Here is an 18,763-nt window from a genome sequence, read left to right on the forward strand (position 1 = left end):
AAATAAAATAATTTAATGTTTTAGTATGCTGAATGTATACATTTTTTACACAAAAAAATGGCCATTGATAGTCTAAAACTTTTTGAATACTCAAAAAAATAAATGTATACATTTACATGAGCCGTTACTCAATCAATCTTGAATTTAAGAGTCAATTATTGACTGTTGAATTAAAATTACTCAGAGAAATTGTAAAATCCATTTTCTAATAAAAAAAAAATAATATTAGCAAGGAATAAACCTATCTTTGATCTATTGTGCTATTAAAATAAACATAATTTTAGTTTTAAGTCATATGGCTGAGATATTTAATGATACAAAGGTATAAGAAAAATAAAGGATACCTAAAATGTATAGAAAATATTATCTTGCCTACTATAACCTATTATTCAGAAGCTTAAAAGTTTTTAATTCGAGAATTCGTGATACTCCACATACGACAACAAATTTAAAAATCGAATTGTATAATTATAATGATTAGTTTTAAAATTGTATTATTTACTTCCTTAATTGTTTAGTTATTTATCCTTATTATTTATATAATGAATATTATAATATCCCTTATATAAAATATATGATAAATGTAATCTTATAGGAATTACATTTTTTTATATCTTTTTTCTTGTTAAAATGTGATGTTTTTGGAACTTAATATTTTACTTTATTGTATTTATAATATGTCACATGCTATTTAAACACTTAAGTACCTACTAATTTTCAGATTACATTATTAAACAATGAAATTTAATAACATCCAATATATATTTGTAATACATTTTGGTTGTAACATTGACAATTTAATTTAAATATTTTATGTTTGTATATGTATCAAATCAAAACTACTATCTGTACAATTTTTTTAATAAATTATTTCTAGTAATATAGTCATAGATTTTTAATTTTAAAAAATATCCCAGAAATCTTGATTAAAAAATAACATATCTTTTAAAAATGTTCAATACCTATATAAATAAATAAAAATAAATATTTCAAGCACATTGTCTTACAGTTCTTAATTTATAAGACTTCTGTGAATGAATCATATATTATTCTTAACAAAATTATATATTGTAAAAAATACTCCTGTAAAAAAAATTAGAATTGAGTGTTAAGTTCCGTTAGTGATGTAAATGTCAACATATTTATCCACAGTCCATTCAGCAATCTTCACGCGAACGATCACAGGACTAACACGTAAAAAATGACGATCAATAAATAAAAATATAAAACTTGACATCACAATATAGGTTACACAAGAAAAAACGCAATCATATCGGAAACAGTGACTATTGTGACGAGGAAACACTATGAATGAAACCTCACCTTTGCATCAATAACCTGACCAGGCCGCAATTTTCCAACCTGCATAAACATAATTTAATTGAAAGCACGTTAAACAAGTTGCGGTTAACCAGAAGTAACCGAGGGAGACGACACAAAGACAGAAACACAAATTTTTGGAAATTTTTGATAGATGGCGATGACGAATTTGTATACGGAGGTATGTATCGTAGGTAGGTAATTGGATAAGAATATTATTGTAATTGAAGCATAATTTTTTTTTTAATTGAAATATTAAGTATAATAATATGAATATTATTTATTTCGCCATCGCCAAAGAACGTCCACTTTGAAAGTCACAACAGTCGATGAGGGTAAAAAAACCATTGTTATTTTTCAGTTTATTAATTCATTTCACCAAAGAGACGCTGTTCACATTGGATTTTTAACACCCTCACCTTTTTTTCTTCCAGGACCTCTCCGGGCCGTAATTTTCTATTTTCCTAAAATAGACAATTTAAAATTTATTTGAAAATCCGACATTATTTCCATTCCTACTCCATTGTAAAGACAGAACTATGAAATCCTCGAACAAAAGTATGTGTATGAGTTGACAGGATATATATAAACGCAAGATTGGCGTAAAATATCCGTATTGCAAACTATTCGAAGTGAATATGTTTAATTAAAGGCTAAATTAAAGGCTTCAAAATCCGCTGTACATGTATTTATAGTATTTATATATATATGTGGTTATAATAATTTACTGTTGTCTATTCTATTTTATCTACGTTTCATCTACAATATGTTCAACACTAAAAATGGTTATAATAAAATCTATTGTATAAAAAAAAAAAATATAAAAGCAGTTGATAAATTGTCATCATGCTTACTAATTTGGCGCTCTTTACATACTGAGCACCGTTAAGAATGCGTATAAGAACAAAAAAAAAACAAAATTGTTGAAGAAAGAATATACTTTTTGTAGAAATCAGCTTTAAGAGAAGGAGAACGAATGAAAGAGAATTTAAATAATAATTACAAATGAAGACGGCATTGAATGTACAGTAATAATTTACCTCGTCGCTGATTATCAAACTCGGGCGGCGGCCTTTGTTGTCCTCTGGTGGAGGAATTAGCGAACCTCTACGGCTTGATTGTCCAGAACTTGGACCCAGTGAGTTCTTTCTGCTATCGGTTGGTGTTTGTTCGCGGATAACTTCGATTTTAGGCATTTCAGGCGCTTTGATTTCTGGTACTCGACTTGGCTATAAGTAACAACAATTACGTAAAAGCAAGTAATCGAATGTTTGTTATAGTCAGGATGAGTTATGTGACATTGGTTATGAACTTGGACAGGACTTTGGGCATGCGTAATGAAATCAACTGGTATCGTTATTAACTATAATTATTAATTATAATAATTTTTCTTTTGACACAAAACCGTGCATTTTACCTGGATACTTGTGCATCTTGAAATAAAATTTAATCTAATTAAGCATAAGATTAGATCTAATATTATTTTTATTATACTTTGTACACAATTTTCATATTTTCCCTAAGACGTAGATATAGGAACATAATTAAAATGACAACATTGTAAAAAAATAAGAAAATTACATAATTCTCGTAAAAATTATTTCAAAAGTATTATACATATAATATGTCATATTTTATTGATTTGATATAACAATTATCCTTTATTATTATGCTCACCCTGCCTGTCGGAGCTTTCTCATCAGAAGAGTCCAACTTTATACTTGGTTCTTGTATAGAGTTTTCATCTTCTGACATTATAGAATAATCAGCTACACTTGTTTCCTAAATAATAAGTACATATATATAAGTTAATTATTAAATTTATTTAAATTGTATTTATATTTTTCTCGTACCGGTGTCCGATCATCGATCGATTTAGTTTCGTCAAATGAGTCTTGTGAATTATCAATTTTAGTACCCTGTAAAAAAAATATTTAAGTAAAATGTAATACAATCTGTAACTTCACATCAATTATCTTTTAAAGTTGTTTAAAACAACCAATAATTGGGTATTCAACATACGTTAGATATGGTTGGTCGCATCTTTTTCTCTGGCTGCTCAGGCTCAATAGTGTCTTTTTTCTTCTAAGGTACATAATTTAACAAAATAAATGTTTAATGTAGAGTATTTATTATATTTATATAAATAAATATAGTAATTTTTTATTACTTTCACAGAAAGTCGTTTTTTCGTAGCTGGCTTTTCTTCCGGCATAAGTGTTTTAGTTTCCGATGGTTTTTTCTGTATTAAAACATAATAACTTAAGTTTAATATTATTTTAGGTACATGTACATAGTAAACATATCCCTATATTATAAATATGAAAATATTTACGATTATAATTTAGCTATAGTACTTTGTATTAATAATAAGGAGAGAAACAAAATATGAAGGTTTGCTAACACCTTAAAAGGCTTAAAGTATATTTACATACATCAATAATAAATATACACTATACACTCACACTTACACTTATAATCGACGGATGTCGACTGTCGTCGATTGTATTATCTTCCGCTGGAGTTCTGTCATCGTCATTTTTCTAAATACATATTTACAATTCAAACTATAGTTATATTCATAAAAATAAGCAATATTTTACAAAACCATCTTATAGAAGCTACGTTTTAAACACAAATTAGTAAGTATAATACGTATGTACATGTTTATCACTTACTTTTACTGAAGGACGGCGTTTCACTTCTAGTTTTTCTTCTTCTACTGCTATTTTATTTTCAACAGTTTTCTAAATATACATATTCTTACGGTTATAACTATATACGTTTTTTTAGTGATTTTAGAAAAATTAAATAAATTTTATATAACGTTGAGAAATAGCTTATTTTTATATTGATTAAACAATGTACCTATACATTTTAAACTATGATTCCATCGTTGCATCTAATACTTATTATACTAAAATTAAGAATTTAAAATTAGATGCCTAACCTAACCGTAGCGAAATTGAAGGATTTCAAATGAGCTATACTTTACTTTAATTAAAAATAAATTTGTACTATTTCAAATTTGAATGTGCCTTAAAGCATATCACAGTAAGAAATAATTACGATAAACTATTATATAGAATGTGAATAATATAGAAAACCTGAATAAATTATAGTTCATATAAATTATGAACATTCACTGATATTTCCATTGAAAAAGAAGAGCTATGTTACCACGGACACTGTCGAATTCAACATTTCAACCACATCGTTAAGTCAAACTGCTATTGACTCTATTCAGTCATTGTTAATAAGTATTTATAAGTACCGATTTATAAAAAAATCATTTTTGTGTATTATTTTCACTACGTATGAATGAATCAAGAACATGTGAAACTCGCTGGCGTTCAGTTGCTTGATCATTTGCAAAACGATACCGAAATATTCTTTAAGTCACTTCAGTCAGACACACCGTCACAATGATTCAAATATAGAATTTATAATAATTTAACTTGCAGAGTTAACTTACTTTTACTGATGGTCGTCGTTTAATCTCATTTATATTGTCTTCAACTGGTTCGATCAAATCGTTGGTTTTCTAAATACATATAAAAACTATAGACTACTGAATAACATTTATTTACAAAACATACTTTTATTGAAGAGCCTCTCCTTTTTATCGGACTATCCTGAATAATTTTTTCAGGCGGGGATGTATAACCGTTATTATCTTCAGTTTCCATCTTTTAAAAAATTTGGTATATTACAGGCATGCAATTTTTATGTACAATCTACTATATTAAATCATAATAAAGTATCCTTACTTTTAATGTTGATGGTTTTTGTTTTTCATCAACAGTTTCTTGAACCACTTGAGTTTTAGTATGATTATTAATTTTATTTTCATCTGTAGTTTTCTGAATAATAACATGAACTTAGAATTTATATTTATACATCATATATAAACATTGAATGTTTAATGTTTATACATGAAAAAATGTAAATTCAAAATTTTAGTTTTACTGTATTTTGTTTCCAAATCTTTTAAAATTTAAATTATTTAAGCAATGGCTAATATTGCTAATAATATAAAATCGGTTTAATATGAGACTAAGACATTTTAAAATTTATTTTTGAACTAAGTAACTTTATATTTTGCTACGAAAATTTCATTGTATATATCTACCTACAAAATTGTCTAACTTTTAGTTTAAAATAATTAAATAAAAATCAGGTATATTAAAATATAAGCTTAACTTATGATATCATTAAAACAATAATTACGTTAAAAACATATAATGTGTAAATATGTTATACAATTGTTTTTAAGTAAAGAATTCAAGAATCAGTAGTTAATTATTATTTATCATATAGATAAAAATAATTTCAAAATTTTTTCATAGGTGCCTAAGCCCTAATTAATATATAAGTATTACAGTCATTTATCCGAATGTTAAAGTTCTGTAAATATTAATTTAATTTAAATAAGATAGATATAGTTGTATCACAGCCTAAAATATTTTTATATGTATTACCATAGTCATTTGTTTATTTAAGTTTTTTCATGAATTTAAAATATATCGAAAAAAAAATGTTTGCAACAACGAAGTAATTACTTTGATTGATCGGGGAGATTCAATAACTTTTTCTTCTTCAGTTGATAATGAACTATCATTTTCAATTGTTGTCTAAATAAAACACGCAAAACACAAAAAAAAAAAATGAAAACACTATCCTATAAACACTAAATTTTAAATAAAAATATATACAACTAATCAAATTATTTAAATACTTAGTTATTACACTATGAACAAAATAACTCTACATTATTTATTAAAAAATTACATGCATACATACTTTTAATGGTTTCTTAGTTTCCTCAACTTTAACTTCTGCTTTTTCAACTGGAGATTTCTGAATTAAAACACAATCAATTTGTAAATTTCTTTGGTATTTTAAAAATAAGTGTCATAAAAAGCTGATAAAATAGAAATACTGAGAATCAGAAACTTGACCTTTACCATATTATATTGAACCTAACAGTGCATATGTTCAGTATCAAATTTTAAAAATAACAAGATATTAACAAGACTATCTAAATTGAAGTAAATTAAATTAGGTGTATATTTTTTATTTTTATTTTTGTAATATAGATTTAGCAATATTCTGTAAGTAGCGAACCCTTTTTTATACTACATAATATTAAATAAATAATAAATGCATAGATACTTTTATCAACGGTTTCTTAATTTCTTCATCTTTAACTTCTGTTTTTTCGTTAGCAGATGATTTCTAAAAATTAAATTATAATAACATATTTTAATAATATTTTCAACAAGACCAGGATAGTAAATTGTCTAATTTTTGCCAGCTAACTTTATTTTCTCATTTCCATATATGATTCTATCATAAATTATTATTGAACATTTAATTTTATAAAAAAAATACGTATATAACGAAATATGATTTTATTATTTATCAATAAATATTTAGTAAGTACATATTTTTATCAATTGTTTCTTGATTTCTTCATCTTTAACTTTAAAAGAATTCTATTCGAATTAAAAATAAAAATTTTAAGTTTTTAACAAAAGATAAAACGACTGGAAAAAGTTTAAATTATAAATATAATTTATTCCATATACAATTAATAATTTAGAACCATATTTAGATATAACAAGTATACTTATATACTATTAAATATATAGTAAATAAATATCAGCATGTATTTATTTATTATTTGTGAATATAGGTACATACTTTTATCGCTGATTTCTTAGTTTCCTCATTTTTAACTTCAGTTTTTTCATTGGACAATTTCTGTAAAGATAAAAATAAGATTTATTAATATTGATGATATTTTCAAAAGTTTAGCTTAAAAAAAGAAAAAATGAACATGATGTATGGAATAAATAATGGGACATCTATCGATTTTACTGTTATTACTTTTTCAAAAAACATTGCTATATTAAAGAGTATAATTTAAAAATGGAACAAAATATGTTATTATATTATTTTTAAACAATCTTTACTTACTTTTACAGATGGTTTCTTAATCTTTTCATCTTTGACTTCATCTTTTTCGTCAGTAGTTTTCTATACAATTAAAAACATGTTTATAAATGATTTTAAATATATTAAAATTGTTAACATAACACTGAAGAAAATTAGAAAAATTAAGATGGAATGATTAAGATAGTGGTCAAAGGACACATATCTTGCACTAATTATAATAACAAAAAACATTACCATTTGTTAATTATTTGTATACTCCATGTATTTTGTAACTAAATATTTATCGTAAATTAATAACTAATAATAATTTATGTCTACGTATTTTTATCAACATTTTCTTAATATCACTATCTTTAACTTTAGTTTTTCATTAGAAGAATTCTAAAAAAAAATATTTTATTCATACGCTTTACCTCAAAAATTTAACAAAAAAATAAACTGGATAAAGAGTGAAACCTTAATTTTTTTCGAACATTTTCATAATCATGTAATAATGAAAGGAAGATAACATATACTATATAGTATAGATAATATTATATATATATATATATATTAATAATAATAAAAAAAATGTTAGTCTTTATTATGATTAATGAAATATACAATTTCCATTAGAATAAATATAATTTCCTCAGATTAAATACTAAATTATAATATAACTAATATAAGATATATGATTGATTTTAATTCGAATATCCGTTTTTTATATTTTTGGCTATGATAAATTAATGTAATTTATATTGTCCCATCCGTTTAATTAAAAATTGATTTTTGTTATTTATCGTATTTATGAAAATTAGACTTTATACATAAAAATGGACTTAATGACTAAATTATCATTCTTAGTTTAAAAATAATTACCTTTAATATTGAAGATCTTCTTTTTTCCTGATCTTTCTGTTCCTCTACTGTAGTTGTAGTGCTTTCTGTAGATTTCTAAAATATTGAACCATTTAGTAGATTATATTTAATATACCTAACTGTGTCATATAATTTTAAATGGGTTACTTTTAATATTGAAGATCGCCTCTTCACTTCATGTTGTCCATCTTCCTTTATCTCAGTTTCATCAGTAGTCTATAGAAAGTACATTTATTAAATAAACATATTATTTAAAAATATTTGAAACATAATGCAAAATATAAATCTACATTAAATTATGTTTTATAATTCTAAATATCAATCACAAGTACGATTTATACAAAAGAAAAATGTAACGAGCTTGTTGAATGATAGCACTTAGAATGATCAGTATAGAATAAAGTTTAATGCGTAAAAAGATAATTAGACATATGAAATTAATTGTAGTTTGATCAATAAAAATGTAATAGAAAATTAACTACAATAATAGCAGAAAAGTTATAATTTAAAATTGTAAGACCTTAAATAAAGGTGTAAAATATAAGAAAGCATACTTGAAAATGGATAAAAAAATAAATGTAGATTGAAAAAAAATTATTTTTAGAAATTACTTTACCACAGTTTTTAAAATGTTATTTCTTCTACACTATGATTTTTTTCATAAAATAACACTCTTAAAAATCAATAAACGTACTTGGAAATCTTTTTTTAATTTCTCATCTTATAAAATATAATATTTTTCGGAGGATTTCGATACATACAAATCGAAATTCGCAACTATAGTAGTTTAAGAATTTATAACTGTTTTAAGTATTTAAAACTTAAATGAACAGATTAGTAAACCAACATTTTAAGAGGTAGGTACCTCGTACTATTTTATTTCACTTATAAAAACTTTAAATATTTATAACTGATAAAATATTCTTCCGAATTTCAATTTGTATGTATCGAAATTTGAAATACTTTACAAAATATTATGCTTCAAAATATGAAACTAAAAATTATTAAAAAGTCATTCAAAAAAGTACAAAACTAAAATAAAGTCAAATATATATATATTAAATGATAAGGTTTTCATTTTTTTATACTTTTTCTACTCGAATTTTGTGCAATATTTTGGTTAAATGGTTATTTTAAAATCTAAAATTTTAAAACAATGTTTTTATTTGAAAACATTAAGGTATAAAACAAATATAAATAAATCGAAAATAAATCGAAAATATTGTAATAAGACCAACATTTTTTTTCATACAGATCTATATAAAAATATTTGTGATTAACTTTTTTATTACTTATATAACAATGAGAGAAGCTTTGAACTTGAAATGTAAATACATTAAAACCACTGCCATGAGTGTAAGTCGCATGACATTATATACATTATACAATATACATTAATAGTTAAATATATGTTAATTTTTTACCTTAAGTATTGAAGATTTTCGTTTTACTTCTGGTGAAGCATTCTCGTTAGTTTCGCTTTCTACTGTTTTCTAATTAAAATAAAATTTAGTTTGCTTAGTTTTAGATATATCATACATTGCATGATAAATAATACTATGCTTTGAAATGTAATTTATACCTTAGTTGTTAATGAAGATTTTCGTTTCACAGATTTTTCTTTTGTTTCTTTAACTTCCTCCTGAAATATTTTATACTTTGTTTACAAATTGTTTTCTAAATGATTTAAACATTTTTTTTCGTTTTCTTATCTTACGAGTTTATCTTACCTCTTGTTTCTCATCAACTTCCATTTTTTCTATTTTAAAGATAAACAAAATTATTATTTTACTTAGTACTTTTGTATGCTATTAATATTATTACACTTACCGAGAATATTAAGTTCTGCAGATGATTCATCACTTCCAGCAGAATTTTTAAATACAATCTTATAGGTACCAGAGTGTTCTATTTTAGTTTTTGTGATTATTAAACTTGCACGTTTTCCATCAAAGTTAATAATTGTTTCTGACGTTTCCGTTATTTGTTTTGAGTTTCTAAATAATGTATTTTACGAATAATTCATAACTTTTTATAATGATTTAATATTTTTATACAAAGTTTAATTTCTTACCTGTACCATATGACTGTGACTTGTCTATCGATTTTGGATAAACTAGAAACGAATTCTATTCGCTCACCTTCATTAGCACGCTATAATAATAGTTCAAAAATATTAAACCTTAATTTTTCTAATCTTACACAATATAGGTAATATACTAATATATTTATTTACTTTATATTACATTATGTTACTTAAAATAAATAGCTCTAAAAATATTATGTTAAATAAAAAATACTCACTAAGTTTTATTAATCACCAATTCTTAACATCTTTTTGAGGATGATGTTATATTATAAATTTGAGTATATTTGAATTGCTTTTGATTATAAAAAAAACTGGCACATGAAGCATTAAAACATTTTTTTAAACTTTCAAAAATGCAAAATAAAATAAAGCATAATAAATTAGAATTATTCGCATTGTAATATGATTAAAAATAATCACCTACAAAAAGCAAATTATTAACAACAATAAATTAAAACATAATATAATACAATTATGTACATTGAACATTAGATCTATTAGGCGTAATATTGTAATCTTATTTTTGTTAAAATTGTATTTTATACAAGAAAAATTGTATTATTTCTATTCACATATATTATAGCTTATTCAATAGAGTTAAATACGAATAAGTATATTTAAATAATTATAATATCCGTAATAACTAGTTGTATAGTGCCTATTATATTTCTTTATATATAGGTAATAGTCATAGTGGTTAACTATGTAACATATTATGTAGTTATACATATATCATGAAAACTCGATAATTTAGACAACTTTTGCTTGATGAACATATTTATATTTATGTTGTTATCAGAATTAGTAGAAATGCATGTTTAGGAATTTTAGTATTTTTTCTGACTATTTTAAGTTATTTTAAGATATCCAATCTAGTAATGTAAGATCTAAACTTAAAAATTTCTGTTTTTTTTTTTGCACTGTGGATTACGGATATAATTTTTTCTTGAAATTCTGTATATGCAATATTATGCATGCAATGCATTATAAATTAAATAATATTATTAATTATTTAAATAGATTTATCAAAATATTATTAACATTAACTAAACTTTTGCGTAAAAATAAATTTTAATTTTTCCACAATATTCTCGAACCTTTTTCTTATATTTTGGCTGCAATTAAACATATTTTAATTAGATACAATACATTGTTTTGATTTTAAAAATAATACTCATAAAAAAATAATTAAAATGGAGCTAAGTAAATAAGTTGAAGTTCTATTTCATCAGAAAATACGCGTTTATGAAATTAATTACTTCGTACAGTATGGAAAAAGATGACTTTGATAGCTATAGATATTCTACTCCTTCTGAATTTAAGGACAAAGTACGTAATGATGTAGAATATATCAGGCAAGTTCCTAATAAAGATAAAGAATTTAAAATTATGATGTGGGAAGATGAGCTAGAAAAAGAAGAAAATAAAAACCTAGAAGTCAATGATTGGTCAATGCACGATGGTCAGTATCCTCGGTTGGGACCGATCATTTTTAATAATAATACAGAAAAAAACGCGTCAAATGATGATATTACTGACAAAAATTAAAACATAATATATTTAATAAAATCGAATAGAAACAATAAAACACTTGCACAAAATTTTGTGTAACTGTTTGATTGAACTTATCATATTTACTTAATAATGAAAATAAATTATTATTATTATATATAATATATAGTCTATAAGTCTAAAACATGCATATCTTATAAAATTAATTCATGACAAAATCTTATTTACCTGATCATTTCAAATAAATATTCATATTTCCATCTTTATAAAATCGTTTTATAAAAAATAAAACTATTTTAGAAATATATACCTATACTTAATCATAAATTTCATTTGTTAGTTGAATTAGTACTGAAAATGAAAAAAAAATCACACGAACACTACGTTTTTCATTATTACTCACGATTGATTTGAGTTTCTCATCAATTGATGGTTTTTCTATTTTTTCTTCTACAACTTCTTTAACTTCAATAGGACTGGATACTACTTCACCTTTTTCGTTTTTAGCAATTAAATTGTAAATACCCTTATCGGTGGAAGTTGCATTTTTCACTTCTAATTTTATCAAATACTCTCCCTAAAAAAAAAAACAATGCATTTAGTTTAATAGGTAATCATTAGGAATAATTTATGTTATTAATTAAATTGTATTACATCATTAACGCGTTCGATTTTTGTTTGTCTTGTAACGTTGTCTTTGATCACAGTGTTGTCTTTCTTCCATGTGCACTGGGGTTCGAAAATGGACTGGATGCGACACTCAATGACAACGTTTTTAGTTTTTGATATCGTGACAACACGTGGGACTTCTTTAATCACCGGTATTACTGTAATCAAGGTTAAATATAAAGATTAATTAATTGCCAATTGGTACTTAATACATGTACTATGTATGTTTTTATTTACTTTCAATATTGAGCGTCAAATTTGCATTCAGTTCACCATTCCCGTTTTTTATACTGCATTTATATAACCCCGTGTCTTCTTTACCTGGATTCTAATGATGTTATGTTCAAAATAAATTAGTAACTAGTTTTACCGTTTAATATAATATGATTATATATTTATACAGAAATGCATTTGCAATTATTTTAGGATTTACAATTCATTATAAAATACCTTTAATTCCAGGCATATGTAGTAAGAATCCCCTTTTTCCTCGACTCTCCAAGAAAGTTTCGAAGATTGGTTCAATATCTTACCATCAAGGTACCAGACCACCACTGGTTTGGGACTTGCCTTTACAGTACAATCCATTACAACTAGTTTGCCGTTGTTTTTAGACTGTATTCTTGGTTTAATTAAGAATGTTGGAGGTTCACCTTCTGGTTCAGGATCGGTTTCGATGTTTAGATTTAAGTTCGCATTGCTTTCACCGTGTTCATTTTTCACATGACATCTATAAGTGCCACTGTCTGGACCGATTGGGTCCTATAATTAAATATCGATATTTGTATTCACTAATTGTACAATCATAACGTTGATAATATTAGTATTACAAATGAAAAATATAAACATTACCTGTATCAATAAAAGTATTTCGTATGTGTTTTCTTGTCCGGTAACTTTCATAGAAATTTTCGACGTTTCCGTGACAAGCTTCGTACCTTTATACCACATGACTTCTGGCTTAGGATTAGCTGTGCAATTGCACCGGAGTGTGATTAGTGTGCCAGACTCATTTGGAATTATTCGAGGTTTCTCGATAAACGATGGTGCAAATCCAGAACCACTATCACCACCTGAAATCAAAATAGGATATTTTTATTTAAATATTTCATAATATTTATGTATTTTTATATTTAAAATAAAATATATGTATGTATTTATATATATATATATATTTTAATATTAATACCCACACATTAATTTTGTATGTTACAATATTATTATTATTATTCACATTAATTTATTACTGGTATTTAACATGCGCGGTTGTAATGGAAATAAAGGGTACACAATTTGAGCAAGGTTGTATTATATAAATATTTTTTTTTTTTTTGGGTATACCTTGGAAATTCAATGATATGTTTGCATTGCTTTCACCAAATATATTACAAGCATTACAACGATAATTTCCACCGTCTTCTTTGGTGGGATTTGTGATTTCTAATCTAAGTAAATACATGTCTTTGCCAGTTGTTTTTTTTGACATTCTAATCCGTCCTGTATCTAATATTAGTTTAGATGCTTGATACCAGTTTATTTCTGGAATGGGATTAGCTTCCAGCTCACACTCCATTACCAAAACATCCCCTTCTTGGTGTATCACTGGCTTCTTAGGAAACCTAGGTTGTTTTCCTTCTGGTATTCTAAAAATATAAAACCGATGAAATAAATATTTATGAAGCCTTGTAATTAAATATGCCTTAAAGTAAATTGATTAATATAAATATACTGTTAAAAATAGTTTCTTACTTATTTAATTGAAAACGGAAAATTTTATAAAAAATATGACATGATCAATTGTTGTCAAAACAGTAATATTTTACAAATATGCCAACGACTATAAGTTATAATACTGAACATAATATTTATGACCATACATTTTGTTAGCCCTAGAGTAACTATAGGTATATTTTTAACCCATTGTTAACTATGTTTTTAAGTTTATAGTTGTTACTTGTTAACTGTTAAGAGAACGTTATACACGCATATGTTGTCTCTATCTTACTAACGTACATTATAGCAAATTTACGTTTAGTAGAATACATTTTATGTTGTTAGCTTGAATATTAGAGTTAATTTATCTATTGTCAAACTTAAAGGTAAGAATATTATCTATTGTAATATGTCATATGTTTTTATTGATATAATCATTTTAAAATGAGTTATAGCTATGAAAAATATTAAAACTTTAAAATGTTCATAATTCACTTAAAAATGATAATTTTATCAAAAGCATATGAAATGTTCTAGATAATGTTCTTAACTTTAAGTTAGATAATAGGTAAATTGTCTTCAATATTAAAACTGACAACATAAAATATGTTCTGCTGATCTGCTGAACGCAAATTTGCTATGATATACATTAGTAAGACAGAGACAACACATGTGGGTGAAACGTCAGCAATTTTCATGTAAATATACGATTAAAAGTTTTAGTTGAGTAATATTTTTAATTTACATAACTTGAATATTATATTCTTTGTTCCTATACTTCAAGATAAAAATAAAAATTAACCACCTATATTTTATATTAATTAGTATTATATACCTACATTATTAATATCGTAAACATAAAATATGTATACGTATTTTGATTCATACTGTTGTGTTTTTATTATTATAGGTATTATTTTCATAATAAATTAATTTGGTAACTACTATTTTACTGTTATTATATCAACTTTATAGTGTTTAAATATTTCAATTTTACTTTGGGGTACCTACTTAAAATATAACTTCAATCTAAAAATACATCATAAAAGAATCCATATTATATCTACAGGTCACTAAGAGCTTGAATTAAGATATCCGACGCCAGACACTAAAGATCGTAAATAAATTTAGTTATAACTTCCTATATTAAGTTACGAAATCACGGACATCAAGTTTAATTACGCCTAGTGTTTTTGAGCTATACTAAATATACCTACATCAGAACTATATAATACAGTTACTTAATACTTATATTTCATTAAATTAATTGTATTTTTATTTATACTATTTAAAGTGAATATTATATAAATAAATTCGGTTTCTGTACACAATTAAAATATTAAATGACAATTTTCAAGAACTGATACTAGTTTATTTGAAAGTAAGTAGGTATTTCATATATTAATATTTAATAACACTAGGATATATGTATAGGTACTGGTACTTAATACCTATTACATATAAAAATGTTCAAAATATTTGTTTGAAATTAATACAGGTACCTATATCTATCTTATATAATTAAAATTTTAGTATGATAATCAACCTAACATAACCTAGCTAGTTGTCCCGCATGGTGTAGACCGTACAAATATTTTTTATAAAGTATTCTTCAATATTTCTATCGATTTTCTAATATTTCTTTATAAATTATAATATTCGTTTTTATGATCAAGGGCATAGATGTATAAATTGTTTTTTGAGCTTACGCGGGAGCAAGCAACATAGCAATTATCCTCGTATACTTTGTTACCCATTAAAATTAGGTACGCCTCTTATGTAGTTCAAACTTTGTTCAATCCATTACTTTTATTATACTCGTTATTCGTAAATGACACGGCGTTTCTTTTATACCTTTATGTGCGTATTTTCCGATTATTTTAAAAATTAATAACTTGTTTGTTAAATAACTTATAGAATCGAAAATGGACTTAAAACCTTTTCCGCTTGAATAATTCTACATCGTTGAATCTCGGTTTTCTATTTGTTTAATATATTTTATAATCATTCCAAAATTACTTAAAAAATAATTGTATACATAATCGACAATTCTTCTAGTTGTATTAAGCTCGATTTTTCGAAAAAAATACCATTTTTTGTATTAAATTTAAATTTTATTTTCCTAGACTGGTATATATTTATAGTTTATCAGTATCACACAATATTTTGTGGATGAGACTTAGGTCTATAAAACTATGCTTAAAACCTTTTCCATGATGTGATCTTTAATTAAAAAAGAACCCATACGACGATCAAATGAAAGGTTTCAGATATCATTGGTATCTAAGATTTATGTATATGTTATTTAAGACATATCCATATAAAAATTTCCTATAGAATTTGATTGCAACGCCGAATATAAACATTATAAACCATCCAAGGACCCACTCAACACACATACAAAAAATTCGTTAAAATTGGAACAGCCGTTCAGGATAAGTTCAGTGATATACACATATACAGAAAAATTATACATTTATAGAAGATATGCCTTTTAGATATGTATAGATTGTATGCTTCATAAAAAAAGTAAAGATAAAAATGTCTTATTATAGAACTGTATTGTATATAATAATCAATAAAAAAATAAAAATATTAAGCAATAATTTAGTCGTAATGAATATTTAATACTTTCGATAAATCAGAGTATAGTCAATAAATAGTTATGTATGTATAATTTTATGAAACTATAAACAAGTAGAAAAAATACTTGTCATACAAAACACAATTAAAATATAAGCGATATAAGAATAAAACGTATTATATAATTATAATTATTATTTTATAACCATTTTTATTTCAATTTTTTTTTTATACCTAACTATTAATTCTAATAAATAATTCTATTTGTTAAAATATATTAGGTACTTACTTAAGATGGCCCTTATTGTCGTCATTTAAATTCAAATTTACATTAGCGACACATTTGCCATGCACATTGATTGCCTCGGCTCTGTATTCTCCACTGTCCGTTTCTTCTGTATTATTTATTTCCAATTTTGCCAAGTAATACAGCTTTTGATCTACATTTAATGATGAGGAATACTTACTACCCTTCACAATATTTTTACCGTGGTACCTATAGTAGAAACACGACAAATCGAATAATATAATAATCATTATGTGAAAGTTAACAAAAACAAAAATATATTTGTTCTTACCATTGGACCGTTGGTTTTGGATCTCCCACTAGACGACATTCTATAATAACATTTCTACTATCTTCAGTCTGTGTAATTATGGGCCTTTCGGTAAATGTGGGCTTTATCCCATCTTCAGGTACAGGTGCTTCGTCACCTAAAGTGAAAACTTACTGAAAACCTACAGTTCACCACTGTTCACCACAGTGTACACGTAATAATAACCATATGCCATGTTATACCATACATTTACACAAAAAATCTTAAAATATATATAAATGTCAAATACACTATATTAGACCAACTTAAAATTTATTACCTATATAGTTTATAAATAATAATATAATTTTATGTGGGTGATATTTGGGATCATAAACCGCGCATTTTACAAAATATTATATTTATTACTTATGTATATATTCGTATACGTAAAATAATTTTTATTATGTTTTAGATTGTTGAAAATATTGTACTCACACGTTATTTATTAAATACTACTGCATATGTTACAAAGCTAATGTATTAGAATAATAATATGTTTTAATTACAGTTCTGATTTTGATAAGCGTTCAATTCAAAACCCTACCAAAAAACTATTTGAAATTCTCTACTGAGATTTTTTAAGTTTAATTAATTGTATAGTAAATATATATTCGTTAATCGCAAATAGATACTAAGTTAATATATTTATACTTTAATAGATTTGAGAATTTCAAGTGACACTTAATATTATAATATAGTTATAAGTTTTATGACAAGTAAAACTTCAGCAAGATAGATATACATTTTATTTATTCTATTATTTGCTTATTTAATGCAATTTATAAATTCTTAAAACCATTATAAAATATTATCTTGAAATCAACATTTAAAATAGTAAAATATGAAACAATTGGCCATTAAAACACAATGGTAATACGAAAAAAGGTATTTTGTGTTTTGGAAAAAAACAATGAAAAATTATTGAAAATACATTTATAAAAAATTATTTTTAAAGTGTTCGAGTACTAAACAATACTAAAACTCAATAAAGTTTAAAATTTATTACATAAGAAATAAATGCAAACCAAAATTTGGAAGTAATGATAAATATAGCTGAGAAGACAATATAATTTTTCCGCAATTTTAATAAAAATTGTATTTTAATAAATTCTCAGTCACCTATTTATCGAAAGATTACACAATGAACTTTAACTCTTAGAAAGTTTTAAATTTTAACTTAGTGGGCTAAATATTTGTTTATAATGATAAATATTCTTATTATATCACTATGTATTAAATGCATTTAATAGTTATTCAATTCATTATAAATTATAGGTAAAAATCATCTTCTAAGGCCTAAGCTAGTAATAATAAATTAATAATAACTTTACGAAAAAAATGTATTGTTTTAACTAAATATAAAATATACTTTAATAAATAATTAAATAAATAATTTAGCTTTTCCTAAGTGTTTTAAAGAAATTAAAGCAAAAGTACTTTGTATAAATTTGGGTTT

At 24.4% G+C, this 18,763-nt stretch overlaps 1 protein-coding gene across 16 annotated transcripts in view; it reads right to left on the reverse strand.

Annotated features, from left to right (window-relative positions):
• LOC132923974 (twitchin) overlaps positions 1-18,763 on the reverse strand; it is an 81,098-nt gene that overhangs the window by 51,152 nt on the left and 11,183 nt on the right. For 3 of the 16 annotated variants that reach the window (XM_060987997.1, XM_060988000.1, XM_060987995.1), the window contains exons 6-37: positions 17,287-17,422; positions 16,998-17,204; positions 13,754-14,055; positions 13,265-13,485; positions 12,863-13,174; positions 12,650-12,740; positions 12,398-12,570; positions 12,147-12,320; positions 10,217-10,296; positions 9,973-10,139; positions 9,873-9,901; positions 9,725-9,784; positions 9,567-9,635; positions 8,290-8,358; positions 8,143-8,217; positions 7,303-7,362; positions 7,027-7,086; positions 6,496-6,558; positions 6,124-6,180; positions 5,883-5,954; positions 5,091-5,183; positions 4,920-5,009; positions 4,796-4,864; positions 3,999-4,067; positions 3,786-3,863; positions 3,491-3,562; positions 3,343-3,405; positions 3,174-3,239; positions 2,998-3,102; positions 2,361-2,549; positions 1,740-1,784; positions 1,324-1,362 (exon numbers count right to left, since the gene is read on the reverse strand). In XM_060987997.1, coding sequence (XP_060843980.1) covers positions 1,324-1,362; positions 1,740-1,784; positions 2,361-2,549; positions 2,998-3,102; positions 3,174-3,239; positions 3,343-3,405; positions 3,491-3,562; positions 3,786-3,863; positions 3,999-4,067; positions 4,796-4,864; positions 4,920-5,009; positions 5,091-5,183; positions 5,883-5,954; positions 6,124-6,180; positions 6,496-6,558; positions 7,027-7,086; positions 7,303-7,362; positions 8,143-8,217; positions 8,290-8,358; positions 9,567-9,635; positions 9,725-9,784; positions 9,873-9,901; positions 9,973-10,139; positions 10,217-10,296; positions 12,147-12,320; positions 12,398-12,570; positions 12,650-12,740; positions 12,863-13,174; positions 13,265-13,485; positions 13,754-14,055; positions 16,998-17,204; positions 17,287-17,422 — 3,455 coding nt within the window. The remainder of the gene's footprint in view (positions 1-1,323; positions 1,363-1,739; positions 1,785-2,360; positions 2,550-2,997; positions 3,103-3,173; positions 3,240-3,342; positions 3,406-3,490; positions 3,563-3,785; positions 3,864-3,998; positions 4,068-4,795; positions 4,865-4,919; positions 5,010-5,090; positions 5,184-5,882; positions 5,955-6,123; positions 6,181-6,495; positions 6,559-7,026; positions 7,087-7,302; positions 7,363-8,142; positions 8,218-8,289; positions 8,359-9,566; positions 9,636-9,724; positions 9,785-9,872; positions 9,902-9,972; positions 10,140-10,216; positions 10,297-12,146; positions 12,321-12,397; positions 12,571-12,649; positions 12,741-12,862; positions 13,175-13,264; positions 13,486-13,753; positions 14,056-16,997; positions 17,205-17,286; positions 17,423-18,763) is intronic. The other 13 variants (XM_060988002.1, XM_060987999.1, XM_060988001.1 and 10 more) reach the window with 10 other exon arrangements.

The sequence above is a fragment of the Rhopalosiphum padi genome, chromosome 3 (assembly GCF_020882245.1).
Source record: "Rhopalosiphum padi isolate XX-2018 chromosome 3, ASM2088224v1, whole genome shotgun sequence".
NCBI lineage: Eukaryota > Metazoa > Arthropoda > Insecta > Hemiptera > Aphididae > Rhopalosiphum > Rhopalosiphum padi.